Source organism: Chiloscyllium punctatum, chromosome 37, assembly GCF_047496795.1.
Source record: "Chiloscyllium punctatum isolate Juve2018m chromosome 37, sChiPun1.3, whole genome shotgun sequence".
Lineage (NCBI taxonomy): Eukaryota > Metazoa > Chordata > Chondrichthyes > Orectolobiformes > Hemiscylliidae > Chiloscyllium > Chiloscyllium punctatum.
In genome coordinates, this window is record NC_092775.1 from 68,157,051 (window position 1) to 68,175,167 (window position 18,117).

The 18,117-nt window shown below is 41.1% G+C and overlaps 1 protein-coding gene across 1 annotated transcript in view; it reads right to left on the bottom strand.

Moving 5' to 3' along the window:
• Positions 1-5,424: 5,424 nt before the first annotated feature.
• LOC140463185 (protein-glutamine gamma-glutamyltransferase 2-like) overlaps positions 5,425-18,117 on the bottom strand; it is a 54,714-nt gene continuing 42,021 nt past the window's right edge. Inside the window, exons 11-13 of the mRNA XM_072556970.1 lie at positions 11,432-11,592; positions 9,524-9,657; positions 5,425-6,707 (exon numbers count right to left, since the gene is read on the bottom strand). Coding sequence (XP_072413071.1) covers positions 6,551-6,707; positions 9,524-9,657; positions 11,432-11,592 — 452 coding nt within the window. The 3' untranslated portion in view covers positions 5,425-6,550. The remainder of the gene's footprint in view (positions 6,708-9,523; positions 9,658-11,431; positions 11,593-18,117) is intronic.

The window sequence follows — 18,117 nt, forward strand, 5'->3', positions numbered from 1 at the left end:
AGCAAAAGGCCCAGCAATCACTTCTCTAGCTTCCCACAGAGTTCTCAGGTACACCTGATCAGGTCCTGGGGATTTATCCACCCTTAACCATTTAAAGACATCCAGCACTTCCTCCTCTGTAATCTGGACATTCTGCAAGATGTCACCATCTATTTCCCTACAGTCTATATCTTCCATATCCTTTTCCTCAGTAAATACTGATCCAAAATATTCATTTAGTATCTCCCCCATTTTCTGTGGCTCCACACCAAGGCAGCCTTGCTGGTCTTTGAGGGGCCCTATTCTCTCCCTAGTTACCCTTTTGTCCTTAATATATTTGTAAAAACCCTTTGGATTCTCCTTAATTCTATTTGCCAAAGCTATCTTATGTCCCCGTTTTGCCCTCCTGATTTCCCTCTTAAGTATACTCCTACTTTCTTTATACTCTTCACTCGATCTATCCTGTCTATACCTGGCATATGCTTCCTTCTTTTTCTTAACCAAGCCCTCAATTTCTTTAGTCATCCAGCATTCGCTATACCGACCAGCCTTCCCTTTCACCCTGACAGGAATATACTTTCTCTGGATTCTTGTTATCTCATTGCTGAAGACTTCCCATTTTCCAGCCGTCCCTTTACCTGCAAACATCTGCCTCCAATCAGCTTTCGAAAGTTCTTGCCTAATGTCGTCAAAATTGGTCTTTCTCCAATTTAGAACTTCAACTTTTAGATCTGGTCTATCCTTTTCCATCATTATTTTAAAACGAATAGAATTATGGTCGCTGGCCCCAAAGTGCTCCACCACTGACACCTCAGTCACCTGCCCTGCCTTATTTCCCAAGAGTAGGTCAAGTTTTGCACCTTCTCTAGTAGGTACATCCACATACTGAATCAGAAAGTTGTCTTGTACACACTTAAGAAATTCCTCTCCATCTAAACCTTTAACATTATGGCAGTCCCAGTCGATGTTTGGAAAATTAAAATCCCCTACCATAACAACCCATTATTCTTACAGATAGCTGAGATCTCCTTACAAGTTTGTTTCTCAATTTCCCTCTGACTATTGGGGGATCTGTAATACAATCCCAATAAGGTGTCATCCCTTTCTTATTTCTCAGTTCAACCCAAATAACTTCCCTGGATGTATTTCTGGGAATATCCTCCTGAAGTACAGCTGTAATGCTATCCCTTATCAAAAATGCCACTCCCCCTTCTTCTCTTGCCTCCCTTTCTATCCTTCCTGTAGCATTTCTATCCTGGAACATCAAGCTGCCAGTCCTGCCCATCCCTGAGCCATGTTTCCATAATTGCTAGGATATCCCAGTCCCATGTTCCTAATCATGCCCTGAGTTCATCCACCTTCCCTTTTAGGCCCCTTGCATTGAAATAAATGCAGTTTTCTTTATTAGTCCTACCTTGTCCCTGCCTGCCCTGACTGTTTGACTCACTTCTGTTCTCAGCTGTACCCATCTCTTTCCTCACTATCTCCCTGGGTCCCACCCACCACCCCCTCCCACGCAGTTCTAACAAATTTCCCTGCTAGTATATTAGTCCCTTTCCATTTTAGGTGCAATCTGTCCTTCTTGTACAGGTCACCTCTACCCCAAAAGAGATTCCATTGATCCAAAAATGTGAATCCTTCTCCCATACACCAGCTCCTCAGCCATGCATTCATCTGCTCTATCCTGCTATTCCTGCCCTCACTAGCTCGTAGCACTGGGAGTAATCTAGATATTACTACCCTTGAGGACCTCCTTTTTTAAATTTCTGCCTAACTCTCTGTAATCTCCCTTCAGAATCTCAACCTTTTCCCTTCCTATGTTGTTCATTCCAATGTGGACAATGACCTCCTGCTGGCCCCTCTCCCACATGAGTACATTCTGCACCATCTCTGAGACATCCTTGATCCTGGCACCAGGGAAACAACACACCATTCTGCTTTTTCTCTGCTGGCCACAGAAACATCTGCACCTCTGACTATAGAATCCCCTAACACAATTGATCTCTTGGAAGCCAACGTACCCCTTGTTGCATTAGAGCCAGTCTCAATACCAGAAACTTGGCTGTTCGTGCTACGTTCACCTGAGAATCCATCACCCCCTACATTTTCCAAAACAGCGTAGCTGTTTGAAATGGGTATATCCACAATAGACTCCTGCACTAGCTCCCTACCTCTATTACCCTTCCTGGAGTTAACCCATCTATGTGACTATATCTGAGACTTTCCCCCCTTCCTATAACTGCCATCCATCACATACTGTTGCTGTTGCAAATTCCTCATCACTTCTATCTGTCTCTCCAACCGATCCACTCGATCTGATAAAATTCGTATCCAACAGCATTTATGGCAGATATAATCCACAGTAACCCTTAAACTCTCTTTAAACTCCCACATCTGACAAGAAGTACATATCACTACAAAGGCTATTTTTGCTCCTTCACAATCTACAGACCCAGAAAATAACACCGTCTTATTCCTACAAATGCTGCCCCAGGTTAAATTAATCGCTATGTTTTATATTTTAAGTTTAATCAAGAGACTTATCTTCAAAAACATATAATCAAGAAAGAATCCACTATACTCACTACTGCAGCCTTTCTCTTGGACAGACTTAAAACAACAATTAACTTATCTGATTCTGTGCTGTGAACTTCGCCCAACAGTTCCTCCAAGATTAGTTGTGAATTTCACTGTTTATTAATTTTCCCAGATGCATTCCGATGTCCAGCGATACACGAACTCAAACAGCAAAGGTGGTAACTGTGCAGGTTCTCTCTCTCTCTCTCTCTCTCTCTCTCTCTCTCCTGCACTGTCCTCACCATGTGCTTCCTTTGTCTGCTCTTCTCCCTTTTAAACTGCTGTTGTTTTGACTTTTTTTTTCCCAAAGCTCCAGAACAATGCAACAGCATATAAAACAGTAATTGCTGCTCCTGGGATTCAAGGAAATTACCTCCAGCACCTAAAATACCTCAAAAAAGGGAGCAGCTCTTATAGCCAGAAATTTAGGTAACATAAAGATAATTCTTTCTCCAAATGCAAAGACTAAAGCAATTAAATATTCCTCAACAATGATATCTGTGAAGATTCTTCCAATCTTTCACCAAAACTTTAATGGACATCCAGCAAAACTGTGGAGAAATTATGTGAACAGCCAATTGTGCCGCTACCCTAGGGTTTCCAACTAACTTCCACTTGAATGGCCGAACTCCTCACACCTCATTCATTAATGCCACCCATCTCTATAAATACATGACCAGTTTGTTCATTTTAAAATTTGGAGGAAATGTTCCACAAAATTTAATGTGCAATTGATGAAATATTCAAATGAAGCATTCATGTTGCATTCACTCACAATCTGTTGCTGGACGGAATCCTCCAGGGGCCTGAATGATGTTGGTTATGGCAAAAAATGTGGCCGAATCATGCAGGATGTCCAGCAAAGCCTATCTTAACTTTGGGAACAACTCATTGCATCTTTTAACTAAGTTCCCGGCATTGAGGCAAGATTCGAGGCAATGGGTGAGTTGCCTATTAATGGGGACTTGTTCACAGCACATTTATCCTCATTGACATGCAGTTTCCAATCATGCCACCTGCCACAAGAAAGCTTAGCATCGAGAATTTAACATGGAGGTCAAAGCATGACCTGGCCTCTTCAGCAACCTCTCCCTCTTCCCCCCCCCCACCCCAACCCCTCACCCATCCCTGGCTGTGAAGGACCTCCATGATGGACATCACACACAGTGTTTCATGGCACATTCCCATGCACTCCACATCCATGGACATTGGCAACTGATGTGTGCCAGCTTCTAAAAGCCCTCATGGCACATCTTATATCCAGCTGCAGTATACTTCTGTACTTCAATGCTGCCTTGGGTACAACAGCAATCATCTTTGCAATGTTGTAGAATGGGCACTTAGGAACATGCGCTAGCTCATGGACTAGACCAGGGTGCACCTCTGAGCTGTTTGGTTGCTCTCTTAGCACTGTGCACCTACCTGGATGCTCACGGCATCCCTGCCTTGCTTTGCCTTACCTTTTTGCACCTTGCAAAGAACCTTCTCTATGGTTGTCAGCAGATCTCCGTAAAGTCAAAGTAAGTGGCTTTTAGCTATCTCAGCACAGTAAGTTAAGTGCAGCGTATGTTTCCAGGCCAAGGTTTTGGACATGGTCAATCAGCCACAGCAGGGAAGGGAGGTGGCGGTGAGGTGGTGGGGGAAGGGGGAGGGGGAAGGGGGTTCTGAGTCAGGAGCCTGTCCTCCAAATGAGTGAGGAGCCAAAAGTTAACAACTTCTTTCTATCCTTTTCTGTGCTGTTTTGCACCTGGAATGAGAGAAACGAAGGTATTATGGGACATGAGTGTGGGTGGCACAGCAATTATTGTTGGTGCAGTTGGGAAGGTGTCCTGAACAAATGAGTAGGCAGTGCAGAGGGCATTGCAGGATTCGTGTTGTCAGGTGTTGGGGTGGATGACGGTGAGTGGGAAAGATCTTCCATGCAATAGTGTGAGTGGCAGAATATGAGCCTTGGTGGGCAATGGTACAGTAGCAGAAATAAAATGAATCTGAGGCATCACAGAGAGGCTAATGCCACTGCTACTGGTGAAGTGGAGAAGAACACTGGCCTTCCTTCCACATGGCTCTGCAATTCTCCAGATGATTGAGACTGCACTGACTCAGGTGGCAATCTTGGACCACGTTGGCATGGTCTGATGATGTGGCTTTCTGTGGTGGTCCTTGGAGAAGATGACATTCGGTATCCACACTACCCTATCCAGCAGGTCCTCTGTGTACCTGCCTATTCAGTGATGCACCATTTTCCTTGTCTGGTATAACCAGACAAACCTGAAAATGTGTTGCTGGAAAAGCGCCGCAGGTCAGGCAGCATCCAAGGAACAGGAGAATCGACGTTTCAGGCATAAGCCCTTCTTCAGGAATGAGGAAAGCAGGCTAAGATAAAAGGTAGGGAGGAGGGACTTGGGGGAGGGGCGTTGGAAATGCGATAGGTGGAAGGAGGTCAAGGTGAGGGTGATAGGCCGGAGTGGGGTGGGGGCGGAGAGGTCAGGAAGAAGATTGCAGGTTAGGAAGGCGGCTAACCAGACAAACGTCAAAAATGGTGTCGGGCAGCCCCAGATTCCATGTGCTCCTCCTAGTGCACACCAGTCATTTGAAGATGGTTCTAGCACTAGGAATGTGGTCCACTCGGCATATATTGGCAGCAGAGAGTAGTGCTGGTTGTGGTGAGTGGTAGGATGGGTCTGGAATCAGATGAGAGGAGGGTCATGGGGTGGGAGAAGTGGGTAATGAGGCACATTTGGTAAGATGCATCAAGAGAACACGCAAGGCCTTGCAGAGAGAATCTCTACACAAAATTCAGTGAAACTGACACATCCAAAAAAGACTCAGTCCAATGAATGGAATCTAAGAATTACAGATAAACAGAGCTCAACCAATGTCTGGTTTAATTTTACAAAATCAATGTTAGCCAGAAACCAGAAGCATAGCAATCAAAAAGCCTTGGTGCATTTAACTAGCACTTCGAAATGATTTACAGTTTTATCATTAGGTCGATTTCATTATTTCTGCAAAGATGTTGCAAAACTAAAAGCAAAGTCACATTCAATATCGATATATATTCTACTTCTGATCCAGTGAAAGAAAAGCAATTGTCATAAATGCTTGAATTAAAATGCTATAATATTCTGCAATGATGAAAAATAGTTTTTTGAAGGATCAAGCTGGATAGGATGCTACTCAGCTCCCTGGTGAACCATGAACCATTACTAGCAAAAGAAGTCAGTGATATATAAGACCAATTAACTGGTAAAATATCAGTGCTGGATCTGGGCTCTGGATAAAGGTCAAAAGCACAGGAACAATTGTGCTCAACTTAACATTCAGATTCATGAAGTCTGCAGAGCGCATTAAAAACATCAAAAGAAAAAGATCCATTGAAAGAATAGACAACCAAGTGACTTCAGTCCACAATGTAGGAGCAAATTACTCTAGATTCAAAACATTAGTTTACTCTCTCTCCATGGATGCTGGCTGACCCATTGTGATCTCCAGCATTTGTTGTTTTCAGGACTTCACTCTGCACTGATATTTAGAACAATCTACTCAATTTAAAAATCAAGGACAGAAAACGCATTCACTAAACCGCTATCTAGTCCCTACACATTACTTTGCATCATACATTTTTAATCTAGAATCTAAATTGGATCAGCTGCCAGGTATGATGGAGTCTTTCTGTTGTCATTTGTGATACCTTGGCTGTCTAAAGAAAGAATCTGTAATAAAATCTTATCAACAATATAGGAAATAATTTTACCATGTGACTGCACCATACAATAAGAGAGTTAGTGAGAATGAAAAAGGACCTAAAAATCAAAAAGCAGCTCTAGATAACATCTCAGAATTAGCCATCAAAAAGAAAAGAACATTTTGATCTTTAAACTACAGAACTTGTCATGAATTGACAAAAAGAACAAAATTACAGATATGCAAAGTTATATAAGAGTGCATGCTAATAGATATGTTTTATAACTGGGGGTTCCAAGATCTTTTTGGATCATTTTTCTCTGTCTTGAACGTCAATGTTTGTGTATCCTTTCACATCCTTCAAATTATCACTGTCAAAATCCACAGTTAATTTCTTCAACCCGATTTTCTTGGGAATAATTGAAATCACCTTTGTAACCACTTCTCCAGGATTTAATGTCCCAATCCTACAGAAAAGAAAGAATTGCATCTAAATAGCATTGTTCATGATCTCAGGACATTTCCAAACACTTTCCTGTCAATGGGACAATAAGGAAGCATAGTCAGTGATGTACAAAAATAAACAAGGCAGATTGTTTGCACAAAGCAAATACCTTCAAACAATATCATCATGACCAGATATTCAGAATTAAAATAAAACAAAGAAGCAGCTGTACAGGACATTGGTTAGGCCACTTCTGGAATACTGCATACTATTCTGGTCACCCTCCTATAGCAAGCTTGTTGTGAAACTTGAAAGGGTTCAGAAAAGGTTTACAAAGCTGCTGTCAGGGTTGGAAGGTTTGAGCTATAGGGAGAGGCCGAATAGGCTGTGGCTATTTTCCCTGAAGCATCGGAGGCTGAGGGATGACTTTATAGAGGTTTATAAAATCATGAGGGGCATGGATAGGGTGAATAGCCAAGGTCTTTTCCCCTGGGTCGGGGAGTCCAAAACTTGAGACCACAGGTTTAGGGTGAAAGGAGGGATGATTTAAAAGGAAACCAAGGGGCAATTTTTTCATGCAGAGGATGGTGCATATGCATGGAATGAGCTGCCAAAGGAAGTGGTGGAGGCTGGTACAATAACAACATTTAAAAGGCATCTGGATGGGTATTTGAAGAGGAAGGGTTTAGAAGGATATGGGCCAAATGCTGGCAAATGGGATAAGAGTGACTTAGGATATCTGGTTGCATTGACGAGTGGGACAGAAGGGTCTGTTTCTCTGCTGTATAACTCAATGAGTCTATGAGTCTATAACTGCAGAAGGTGAAGGTGCAATCAGATTTGCAGATCTTAAATATTGTGATAAACATTAACCAGCCCACTGAAGATAACGCAATAGCTCATTTTCTGAACATTGTAGTGGCATGGGATCTTTTACATTCACCTGAGAGTGTGACTGATGCCTCGGTTTAACAGTTTAGCTCAAGAATGGTACCTTTGACAGTGCAGCACTTATACAGCTCTGGTGTGTCCTCTTTGATTTGTGAGCTCAAATCCCAAAGGGAATCTTGAACTCACAACTCTGTGACACATTGATATTATTTCTACCAACTCAGCCTAAGTTGACAGGTGATTAAATAAGAACAGAGTATTTACAGCACCTTTAAATAATACTAAAAGTTTCCAAATTTCTTTCTAATATTACTTTCGAAAGATTACTCCTGAAATCTTCATTACAGCACAATCATGATTTGGACCATACTCAGTCATTTGTTTTCTTAGTTTTAATCTGTGCACCATATCATTAATTGTATTATTGAATTGAACAGAAATTAGGACAACTGTATCTTTCTGGGCCCACAGATGGTAAATATTAAAGCTAATTAATTATTTGTCCCAATTTGCTCCATGTTTCAGAGTTTCTATAATATATCTAATTCAAACATTGTTATTATCCCAGCTTATCCTATTATTGGACCAAAATAAATGGTGGGATAGTAAATAGTGAGGGCCGTAGCCTTAAAATATGGGACGATTATAGGTAGGCTGGTCGGATGAGCTGATTAGTGGCATTCAATCTGAATAAATGTGGGGTAATTGAACTTGGTCATAATGAACAAGGCAAGGGAATACATAGAATCATAGAATCCCTACAGTGCAGAAGCAGGCCATTCAGTCCTATAATTCTGCACTGACCTTTCAAAGAGATCCCACCCAGACCAAACACTTACCCCATCCCTGTAACCTTACATTTCCATGGCTAGTTCACCTAATCTACACCATGGGCAATTTAACATGGCCAATAATCCAGTTTCCTTCCATATGTTTGGACTGTGGAAGTAAACTGGAGTATCTGGAAGAAACCCACACAAGCAAAGAGAGAATATGCAAAATCTACTCCAAAGTTGAAATCAAACCAGGATCCCTAGCAATGGACACCAGGACCCTGAGAAGTACTGAGGATCAAAGGGACTTTTGCATGCATGTACTCAAGTTCCTTAAGGCATCAGGACAGGTGGCTAACATGGTAAAGAAGGCATGTAGTATACTTATCTTTATTAGTTGAGGCATAGATGTTAAGAGGAGGGAGACAATGCAGAACCATAAGAGAGATTTACCAGGATGTTGTCGGGTTAGAGAGTTTCAGTTATGAAGAAAGATTGGACAGACTGGGGTTATCTCCCTTACAGCAAAATGAACAAAATTAAAATATATAAAACTTTATAGGGTATAAATAGGAAGAAGCTGTTTGCCTTGTTGAAGGAATAAATGACCAAGAGCACAGATTTAAGGTATGAGGCAGAAGGGTTTAGAGGAGATAGAGTCAAGGAGTCATAGAAATGTACAACAATGAAAGAGACCCAACTTATCCACAATGACCAGTTATCCTAAATTAATCTAGAATGTGAGGAAAAACCCTTTCACCCAGAGGCTGATGGGAATCTGGACCTCACTGCTTATAAAGGTGTTAGAGGCAGAAACCTTCATGACATTCAAGAAGTACTTAAATGTGAAATTGCAATGTCAAGGTTATAAGACAATGGGCCAATGGGAAAAATGAGATTAGAACAATTAAGTAGTTGCTTTTTTGAAAGCATGACTCACTGGGCCAAAGGGCCTTTTTCTATGTTGTAGACCTATGTGATTCTATGGCTAAATCAGACCCTAGATTAAAATCAGGCTTTTTCTTTAGATTCCTTCTGATTTATTTTAAAACCCACATGTCAGTAGTTCAAATTCCAAACTCGAAATGAAATGATATTTTTATAACACATCTTACATCATAATATGTTGGTCATAAAGGATAGACCACTATATATTTTTAGGGTTTTAACTTACCATTCTTCCAGCTGACCATCAATCAAACCTGCACCCTCAAGTGTGAAGACACAATTGGTCAGCCCCACAGGCAAGATATTCTCAAAACTGATTTCTATTATCACCTTTTGGGAGAGAACAGGAACATCTCGGACCTGAGAAAACAAGTCAATCATCCATATATTCAAAATGTTAGTTTGTTACCTAAAACTCTACATTCCTCAGGCACAGGAATGCCCATAGATCATTAGGGCTGTGATGTAGGGTTAAATGAATCAATTCTATAACAGTCATAACAACACGTGTCTAGTTATGAGGTGAGGTGATAGGAAGTCTCGAGTATGAAACTCATTCATCTCATCCATGAAGAAAATGTGTATTCCTGATTTTGGCTTCCTCTGTTTGCTACCCATGTAAACATACTTTGATTAGATATATTTTATTTTGCTATTACGTTCTCTATCTTTCACACATTCCCTTAATGATTTTTCCACACCTTATTTATTTGTTTATTCAAATTATTTTGTTTTATTGCATTTCTACTTCTTTCTCAAGTCATTCTAATGTGATTTTTTATCCTTGTCTCCACTTCCTGCTCCTGGTCCCTTCAGTGTTTATTTTTCATTGGAAATTCAAAAAGTAGTGTCCCAGCCTCTATCCCTGGGCGGTATTACATTTGCCTAGCCAATGTAACATAACATATCGAGTATTTGGATCGAGTGTTGCTAATGGAATTAAATATCAGATAGGATATCTAACAGGCAACCAATGTAATATCACCTATTTTGCATTTGCACCAGCTCCAATTTGGCTCCACTGAGATCTGCTTTCTTCTATATTTATTACATTTCCTCTCCTTTCAAATCAATCTCGTCAGTAAACAGAACAGTGAATGTCTCAAGAATTTAGGAAACAACTGGTGTATTAGTCAATTTATTTACTTCCTGTGTGATAGCTAGTCTCAAATAATGTTGCTCTTGCTAACGTTGATCTCTCTTGCATGCCTTGTGCAATGTTACTTGTATGCCTCTGCCTAGATCTTTTGTTGTGTATATCCTCGCTTATTATGACCTGCCTGTACTGCTCATAAGCAAAGCTTTTCATTGTACTTCGGTACATGTGACAATAAATAAGTCAATCAAATCAATCAAACCTAAGGGTGTAGTGACTGTAACAAAGTCAGCTAGGTGAATCTCATCTTACGAGTTCCGTGATTGGAGTCTTAACCTGGACTAATCAGGGACACCTCACTGACAGATATAAACAGGAGTGTCTTCAGGGAGAGGTGGGCACTGCAGGGAGTGGAGTGCATTATTTCCCTCTCTAACTCTAATTTGATTTAGTCCCTACCCTCCCCTTCACTGTTTGATCACACAGCATTGCCCTTTGATGTGAAGGGCACTGCTTGTCACTGGCCACTTGGGTGTTTTCCTATCTTCCTGGTGGTGGAAATTGAATAAAGATTCGTGCACCTCGTGTCTTTCACTGTGTCTCACACCTGCACACACACACCATGGGTGCTGGGGAAAAAATAAGCACTTCCGAAAAAAAAAGAAAAAAAAATAAACAGGAGTGTCAGAGGTTTTCTGTTCACTTGGAGAATAGGCTCTGAGGAAGCCAGACTAGTGTCAAGTACTATACACATATAAATAATAAGTGACTAGATGATAGGATATGAGTTTCCATGGAGTTATTTCAAAGGACTTGACATGGGGGTCACAATTCAATTATACCATGCTTAGTTGGGTTACACTGTAGCACATTTAAAAATTACTGGAAATATCCTCTCAAACCAAAGAGAAATCTAATGCTCTCCTAGCTTTCAACTGCAAAGGTTATAAAGAAGAGAAACAAAGTGCAGATATAATAGATATATCAAGAGAATTAATACTAACTTCCAAACAGGAGGTGTACATGTTCTTTTATTACCTGAATTGTGATATTAGGATTGATCAAAGCGATGTCCTTGAGTGTGAATGCACTTTCATTTGTCTCTGCATCAACTACAAATGCTGTCAACCTGATTAGATTATACTTGTCCAGGAGCTCACCATACTCATGATAAGACATTTCCATCTCTACTGTTTTATCTGGAATATTAATTCATACAAAAGAACAGGTAATCAGATTGACTTAGGTTTCTAAAAGAAATAGCCTTCAGCCATTGCACATTGCAGAAGCAAAGGATTAGTGAATTCCTACTAAATATTGAATAAAAAAACTACATAACAGATGGAAGCTTTCAATGTTCATTGTCAAGCCTATAACAATAGAATATAATACATTGTTTAATAATTTAAGCCACCCACACGTTGTCATTTTTCTGATAAAAAGGAATTGAAAGCCCTGTACAATATTTCCACAACTAAGTTGAGATAACTGATTCATAAGTACTGCAAAATTTTATTTCAACAGGTTATTTCATTACTTTATTTAGTATACCTATAAGCAAAATGGGATCACACTGATACACTGAGGATAGAATCTACTTAGCCCCTGAAGTATGTGGAAAAATATGGTGAGATCAGAAGAAATTAGATTCCCAATGTTGAAAAGTATGAAGTCCAATTCTGCAACCAGATTTTGAACATGGATGTGAGAATCTCACAAGTGAATGGTGAGAGGCCTATTTGCATGCCATTAGTGATTAGTCTAATTTCATTGGTACACATTTTTATATTCTCCTACATGATGAATAGAAACCAGATGGTGACATATCTCAACATGAAAGTCAGTGTGGGTACCTGGTGACTCCAGCTCACCACTTACTCATTCTGGCCTCCATCTTGAAATAATAATCTGCAGTATTTCAGATAATGCTCGATAGGGTGCCCACATTGCCCTTCCATGCAGGTTAATACCAATCAAATACCAGTCTCAGTGCCTCATGATGGCCCTTCTCCAATCCAGTTCTCCATCTTAATTCTGCACCTAAGATTGTAATGTGGTTGCCAGAACATTGTGAGATGGGACATGGATACCATTGTGTGGACCAGGGTACACCTCGGCTCCCTGCTTACTCTCCTTGTGCTCATTCACTTTGCACCTACTTGAATGGTCACATCAAGTCTGCCTTTCCTTGTCTTGTCTTGCCTTTTTACATTTTGCTGCCTCATCTCTGTGCTGCTTTGCCATTTAGTGCAGACACAAAACGAGGCAGCTTGTCAGTAGTGATCAGTTGGTGGGGGGTGAATATATTGCTGGATATCATTGCGTTACATCAATGGCAAGCTACCCCATGTGCCAGCAGCTTGCTGGGCACACGTACTGCATGTCCTTCTGATAAATGTCTCCAAACCTAAAGGTCAAGCCAGTTTGCTCAGTCATAAGCTGAGCCCCATGCAAATGTTCTTTGCTCCACCAATGAGGGGAGGCAGAGATAAAGCTTTGACCCCTGTTTCTGTTTTGTAAACAATATATCTCAAAAGCAAATGGACACATTTTGAGTACACAAGTTAGGAAATGGACTATGGAAGTTAGTTTTTATCAAATATGCTGATCTGGATGCAGATTGGAAATTGAAATTTTTAAAGGATCTGTTAACATTATGACATAAGGTAAAATTAAATTATTTTTAGAATGTGGTGGGTTATTTTATTTGGGTGTTATTGATTGTTTTAGAATGCTGTGTCTGCATTGGCTGCTGGGGTAAAATCTGTTACAGCTGTCAAAGTATGAGCAGAGTTTTCAATGTGGATTGGCCTGAGGCTTCCTTAATGAAATGCAGTCTCTTAATAGAAGATATTTCTTTTCTCAGCTTTGTAGTTAGAGCAACCAGTATCGAGAGTGTGTGTTGGTGGGGTGCACAGGGTCAGGTGTTGTCCAAGAGGCGGGAGAGTTGACATTTCGGGCATAAGCCCTTGATTCCTGACGGAGGGCTTGTGCTCGAGGTGTCGATTCTCCTGGTCCTCAGATGCTGCCTGGCCTGCTGTGCTTTTCCAGCACTACACTCTCGACTTTATCTCCAGCATCTGCAGTCCTCACCTCCTCCTAGTTAAAGCAACTAGCAGGGTAAAGTCTCAAGGAAGATTCAGACTCCTGCATAATTGTAATAACATTGTTTTATCCCAGTGTTGTGGAGGGATATGCTCTACAAAGTGCCTTCTCCACTTGTTGTAGATCTTATTCTCCAATAAGGCTGTTTTGTAGTTACAGAGCATATTTTATAATTTTGCCTTTTTCATGAATGAAGTGGGTTTTTAGAGATTTACTAATGAACAAATGAATTATGAGCTGTTGTAGGTTATTCGAGGAATGTTTAAATTCACAACTGATCTGGGAAGAACCTGTTTGGGAGAGGTCACAGCACAGAAACAGTTAAGTGAATAGTTTTAAGTATAGCCTTGCTGTAAATCTACAGTAGTGAGTCGAGTAGTTTCGTTCTTGATTATATGTTTTTTATTGGGATCTGTCTATTGATTAGATTTTAAAAATATAAGTATAAGTATTAAGTTAGTCTGGAGCAGTATTTTGTAGACCAATAACAAAGTGCTATTTTCTGGGTCTGTAGATTGGAAGGAGAAAAATGGCCTTTAGTAGAGTGATATGCTCTTCTTGTGAGATGTGTGAGTTTTGGGAGAGTTTAAAGGTTACTGGGGATTATATCTGCAATAAATGTTGTTGGTCGCAAATCCTGTCAGATCGAATGGACCAGTTGGAGCAACAGTTCGAGGCAATGAGGAATTTACAAGAGCTAGGGGGTGTGCTGGATGGCAGTTATAGGAAGGGAGAAAAGCCGCAGATACAGTCAAGTAGTCAACTTCAAGAAAGGTAGGAGAGGTAGACGGGTAGAACAGGCATCTTCCGTGGCTATCCCCATTTCAAACAAGTACGCTGTTTTGGAAAATGTAGAGGGTGAGGGACTTTCAGGGAAATGTAATACAAACAACTATGTTTCTGGTGTCAAGATTGGCTCTAATGTAATGAGGGGTTCATTGGGTTCCAAGCAATTGATTGGTTTAGGAGACTCTCTAGTCAGGGGCACAACAGACATATCTGTGGCCAGCAGCAAGAAATCAGAATGGTGTGTTGCCTCCTTGGTGTCAGTATTAAGTATGTCTCAGAGAGGGTGCTGAATGTTCTCAAAGTGGAGAGGGATCAGCAGGAGGTCATTGTACACATTGGAACCAATGAAATAGGAAGAGAAAAGGATGAGATTCTGAAGGGTGAATTATAGAAATTTAGACAGGAATTTAAAAAAGAGGTCCTCAAGAGTAGTAATATCTGGATTACTCCCAGTGCTACGAGCTAATGAGGGTAGGAACAGGAGGATAGAATGCGTGGATGAAGAGCTAATGTGTGGGAGAAGGATTCACGTTTTTGGATCATTGGAATCTCTTCTGGGGTAGAAGTGATCTGTACAGAAAGGGTGGATTGCACCTGAATTGGAAGGGGACTAAAATACTGGCAGGGAGATTTGCTAGAGCTGCTCAGGAGGATTTAAGGAGAGATATATATATATATATCTCAGGGAGATACTGAGGAAAGAGATCAATCTGAGACTGGTACAGTTGAGAAAAGAAGTGAGTCAGTCAGGGCAGGCAGGGACAAAGCAGAGGACAAAGTAGGACTGATAAACTGCATTTATTTCAATGCAAGAGGCATAACAGGGAAGGCAGATGAATGCAGGGCATGGTTAGGAATATGGGACTGGGATTTCATAGCAGTTACAGAAACATGGCTCCGGGATTGACAGCACTGGTAGCTTAATCTTCCAGGATACAAATGCTACAGGAAGGATAGAAAGTGAGGCAAGAGAGGAGGGGGAATAGCATTTTTGATAAGGGATAGCATTACAGCAGTACTTTGGGAGGATATTCCCAGAAATACATCCAGGGAAGTTATTTGGATGGAACTGAGAACTAAGAAAGGGATGATCACCTTCTTGGGATTGTACTATATACCCCCCAATAGTCAGCAGGAAATTGAGAAAAAAATTTGTAAGGAGATTTCAGTTATCTGTAAGAATAATAAGGTGTTATTTTTGGGGATTTTAATTTTCCAAACATCGACTGGGACTGCCATAGTGTTAAAGGTTTAGATGGAGAGGAATTTCTTAAGTGTGTACAAGAAAGCTTTCTGATTCAGTATGTGGATGTACCTACTAGAGAAGGTGCAAAACTTGACCTACTCTTGGGAAATAAGGCAGGGCAGGTGACTGAGGTGTCAGTGGGGGAGCACTTTGGGGCCAGCGACCATAATGCAATTGGCTTTAAAATAGTGATGGAAAAGGATAGACCAGGTCAAAAAGTTGAAGTTCTAAATTAGAGGAAGATGAATTTTGACAGTATTACAAGAACTTTCAAAAGTTGATGTTCGCAGATAAAGAGACAGCTAGAAAATGGGAAGCCTTCAGAAATGAGATAACAAGAATCCAGAGACAGTATATTCTGGTTGAGGTGAAAGGAAAGGCAGGTAGGTGTGGGGAATGCTGGATAACTGGAAAATTTGAGGGTTTGGTTAAGAAAAAAAAGGAAGCATATGTCAGGTATAGACAGAATAGATCGAGTGAATCCTTAGAAGAGTATAAAGGCAGTAGGAGTATACTTAAGAGGGAAATCAGGAGGGCAAAAAGGGGACATGAGATAGCTTTGGAAAATAGAGTTAAGGAGAATTCAAAGGCTTTTTACAAAAGCAATAAGGACAAAAGGGTAACTAGGGAGAAAATAGGGAGAAAAGATCGGCAAGGCGGCCTTTGTGTGGAGCCACAGAAAATGGGGGAGATACTAAACGAGTATTTTGCATCAGTGTTTACTGTGAAAAAGGATATGGAAGATATAAAATGTGGGGAAATAGATGGTGATACCTTGCAAAATGTCCAGATTACAGAGGAGGAAGTGAAGGATGTCTTGAAACGCATAAAAGTGGATAAATCCCCAAGACCTGATCAGGTGTACCCAAGAACTCTGTGGGAAGCTAGAGAAGTGATTGCTGGGCCTCTTGCTGAGATATTTGTATCACCGATAGTCACAGGTGAGGTGCCGGAAGACTGGAGGTTGGCTAACGTGGTGTCACTGTTTAAGAAGGGTGGTAAGGACAAGCCAGGGAATTATAGACCAGTGAGCCTGACGTCAGTGGTGGGCAAGTTGTTGGAGGGAATCCTGAGGGACAGGATGTACATGTATTTGGAAAGGCAAGGACTGCTTAGGGATAGTCAACATGGCTTTGTGTGTGAGAAATCATGTCTCACAAACTTGATTGAGTCTTTTTAAGAAGTAACAGTGAGGATTGTCGAGGGTAGAGCAGTGGACATGATCTATATGGACATCAGTAAGGCATTCAACAAGGTTCCCCATGGGAGACTGGTTAGCAAGGTTAGATCTCATGGAATACAAGGAGAACTAGCCATTTGGATTCAGAACTGGCAGGAAGGTAGTCGGTATTGGTGAAGGGTTGTTTTTCCAGACTGGAAGCCATGGACCAGTGGAATGAACATAGAAGGTATAGTTAGTAAGTTTGCAGATAACACCAAAATTGGAGGTGTACTGGACAGCAAAGTAGGTTATATCAGATTACAACGGGATTTTGATCAGATGGGCCAATGGGCTGAGGAGTGGCAGATGGAGTTTAATTTAGGTAAATGTGAGGTATTGCATTTTGGAAAAGCAAATCTTAGCAAGACTTATACGCTTAATGGTAAGATCCTAATGACCTTGAACATGGTCAGTACAACTTAGACTGGAGTTTCGCAGGATGTCATTTGGGAAGCTGCACACAGGTGTTTGATCACACAGTAGTCGGGTCAGCCCTTTCAATTCAGTCAGGGTGGGAGGAGGCGGACATAGTGGGCCACAGACATAGCTGGGGACTGCTCAAAGAAAATCATAAGGGGGCACTGCTGTGGTAGGAAAGCTGGAGAAGACATGCTGGGATGCAGCAGGGATAATAGGTATTCATGGAGACAACTCAACATATAAAGTTGGGGAATGGTACTGCACTGGAGGACACGGAGTATTATGGGAGTGATGTCTGGACAGTCACAACAAAACTGTTTTGATGGGGATGACAGTGTAGCATGATGATTGGTCAGGTCAGGTCTCAGTTGTAATGTTGCCGAGAGGAAAACATAAATCAAAGTGTTAAGTTAGAAAGTGTGAAACCTCAAAATGGATGTGTTGGAGAGGGACTGTCAGAAAGAAAGGAACATAGTGGATCAAGATGGGGGACCCTTGCTTTCCTGACTGAACCTGTGACTCACTCTGCTGAGCATGACCTGTACTTCCTTCTGAGTCCTCATGCAAATCATGAATGCACAATGGAAATGGAAAATAGCTATGACCACACCCAGAGTTGGGAGTTGTTTTTTGTCTCTGAGCTCACAGGATCTACCTGTCAGATGTGAAGCCCTTCAAAGGTAATTGTATTAATTAAGCATTTTAGCAGTACAGGTTGAAGACATTGGTAGTCACAGTACCTTATATATGAAACACATGCAGCATTCAACTATGTGGGAAACAAATCCTGGTCATGAAGCAATCTTATCCTTGACATTGCAGATTGGTCATAGTCATCTATGTGAGGCAGAAGTGCTCACCAGTGAAGTTGGAAGTCTCACCTGCTGGCCTTAATTCATTAACACAATCAAACATCCCATCAGTGTTACAAGGACAAGGAGC